Source organism: Portunus trituberculatus, chromosome 7, assembly GCF_017591435.1.
Source record: "Portunus trituberculatus isolate SZX2019 chromosome 7, ASM1759143v1, whole genome shotgun sequence".
Taxonomy (NCBI): Eukaryota; Metazoa; Arthropoda; class Malacostraca; order Decapoda; family Portunidae; genus Portunus; species Portunus trituberculatus.
The window spans coordinates 7,139,044-7,141,543 of NC_059261.1; the positions used below are offsets into that span (position 1 = coordinate 7,139,044).

General features: G+C 34.1%; 2 protein-coding genes across 2 annotated transcripts in view; one reads left to right on the forward strand and one right to left on the reverse strand.

The window, feature by feature from the left end:
• LOC123520283 (neurobeachin-like) overlaps positions 1–2,500 on the reverse strand; it is a 287,400-nt gene that overhangs the window by 182,430 nt on the left and 102,470 nt on the right. The window lies entirely within an intron of this gene.
• LOC123498306 (cuticle protein-like) overlaps positions 1–2,500 on the forward strand; it is a 4,308-nt gene that overhangs the window by 1,681 nt on the left and 127 nt on the right. Inside the window, exons 3-4 of the mRNA XM_045245454.1 lie at positions 255–389; positions 2,123–2,500. The exon at positions 2,123–2,500 is cut by the window's right edge and continues 127 nt beyond it. Coding sequence (XP_045101389.1) covers positions 255–389; positions 2,123–2,197 — 210 coding nt within the window. The 3' untranslated portion in view covers positions 2,198–2,500. The remainder of the gene's footprint in view (positions 1–254; positions 390–2,122) is intronic.

Below are 2,500 nucleotides of genomic sequence, written 5' to 3' on the forward strand. Positions count from 1 at the left end.
TCTCTCTCTCTCTCTCTCTCTCTCTCTCTCTCTCTCTCTCTCTCTATTCCTACTCCTATTCTTACTCCTCTCCTTCTCCCTCTCTCCTCTCTCTCCCTTCCCTTCCCCCACACTTTCTCCCTCTCACTCTCGCTCTCGCTCTCACTCTCAACCCTTCCTTCACTTTCTCTTACAAAAAAAAAAAAAAAAAATCAACTAGGTAAATGCCTCCAACCGTACCTTAACCAACACCCCCCTCCCCCCCCTCCGTGCAGCCCATGCCGTACAGGTTCGGATACGGAGTGCACGACGAATATTCCGGACAGCATTTCAACCGGAAGGAACACTCGGACGGCAAGACAGTGCTGGGGACCTACAATGTGGCCCTTCCTGACGGCACCAAGCAGACGGTGAGTGGAAGACAGTGCTATGTGGAAGGAGGGGTGAGGGGAGAGGGAGGGGAGGATGGGGTGAGGGGTGAGGTGGGGTGAGGGGAGAGGGGAGAGGGTGTTAAGTTAGTAAGTGGAAGTTTATGGTACTTAAGTGGAAGATTGTGTTAGAAAGTGGAAGATATTATTATTATTATTATTATTATTATCTTATGTGTGTGTGTGTGTGTGTGTGTGTGTGTGTGTGTGTGTGTGTGTGTGTGTGTGTGTGTGTGTGTGTGTGAAAGCCAGTATCATCATCATTATCATTTTTCTCAGTGTGTGTGTGTGTGTGAAATACATTATCATCATCATCATAATTTTTCTTTGTGTGTGTGTGAGTGTGTGTGTGTGTTATTATTATTATTATTATTATTATTATTATTATTATTATTATCATCATCATCATCATCATTTTTCTTTGCATGAGGGGAAAACTGGCATTAAGTCAAGTCCTATTTATTTCCTTTTTTTTTATGTTGCAAGGGGAAAACTTATAATTGAAAAAAAAATATATCTTTTTATTTTTCACGTAAGGGAAATTAGAAAGTAATATTTTCCTTTTTTCTTTTTGTAAAGGGAAATAAGGAAATAAGAGAGAAAAAGGTATTACTATTTTTTTCAAAGGGGAAATTAGGGGAAATAAGGAAATAGGTGATAAAAAGGTATTAATTATTTTTTGTAAGGGGAAATTAGGGAAAATATGGAAATAAATGATTAAAAGGTATTATTATTTTTTGTAAGGGGAAATTAGGGGAAATATGGAAATAAATGATTAAAAGGTATTACTATTTTTTTCAAAGGGGAAATTAGAGGAAATAATGAAATAGGTGATAAAAAGGTATTAATTATTTTTTGTAAGGGGAAATTAGGGAAAATATGGAAATAAATGATTAAAAGGTATTATTATTTTTTGTAAGGGGAAATTAGGAGAAATAAGGAAATAAATTATAAAAAAGGTATTAATTATTTTTTGAAAGGGGAAATTAGAGGAAAATAAGGAAATAAGTGATAAAAGAGGAAATAAGGAAATAAGAGATAAAAAGGTATTATTATTATTATTTGTAAGGGGAAATTAGGGGAAATAAGGAAATAAATAATAAAAAGGTATTATTTTTTCTAAGGGGAAATTAGAGACGAAGTGAAAAAAACGCATTACTATTAATATTTTCCTTTAAGAGGGGAAAGTTTGAGTTAAAAAAATTATCACTATTAATTTCCATCTTTTTATTATTTTTCTATATAAGAGGAGAAACTGCCAAGGGGAAAAACTAAATATATAAAAAAAATGCCCTTTGAAATTAGACTAAATAAAAAAAAGTACTATTATTTTTTCTATTTTTTTTATAAGGGGAAATTTGAGTAAGCTAAAAATTTGTATTATTTTATTATTTTTTTAAGAGGGAAAAACCAGAAAGTAAGTTGAAAAATAGTCATTATTATTTATTTTATTTATTTATTTTTTTTTTATGAAAGAAATTTGGAAAGGAGTAACAAAAGCAATGAATTAAAAAGGCCCACTTGGTTGCCAGTTCCCCCTTCTACTATTACTACTACTACTACTACTACTACTACTACTACTACTACTACTACTGCTGTCAATATTACTACAACTACCACCACCACTAACACCACCACTACTGTTACTACTACTATCACCACCACAACCACCACTACCACTACTACTACTACTACTACTACTACTACTTCAACAGGTGAACTACAGAGCCGACCCCTACAGTGGCTTCCAAGCTGACGTCATCTACAGCCCAAACCCTTACGGCCACTAAACGTTCTTCCATAAACGTTCCGGGGAAAAAAAACGTACACGCCCAAAAACGTTTCCAAGACTCCTGGGAACGTTTGGCTCGGCTACACCACCTCTTACGGACATGAGTCAAGAAACGTTCGCTAAACAGAAAACGGAGAAAAAAAAAAAAAAAACGTTGCCAGATTTCAGAATTGATTGATGAAAAAAAAAACGTTTGTCTCTTTAATCTTTTATTTTTTTCTTGTTTTTTTTTCTTTATTTTAAGTGTTTTATAAGTGTACCAATATTTGATAAGTAGAAAAGGGGCATTATTAAGTGTGTT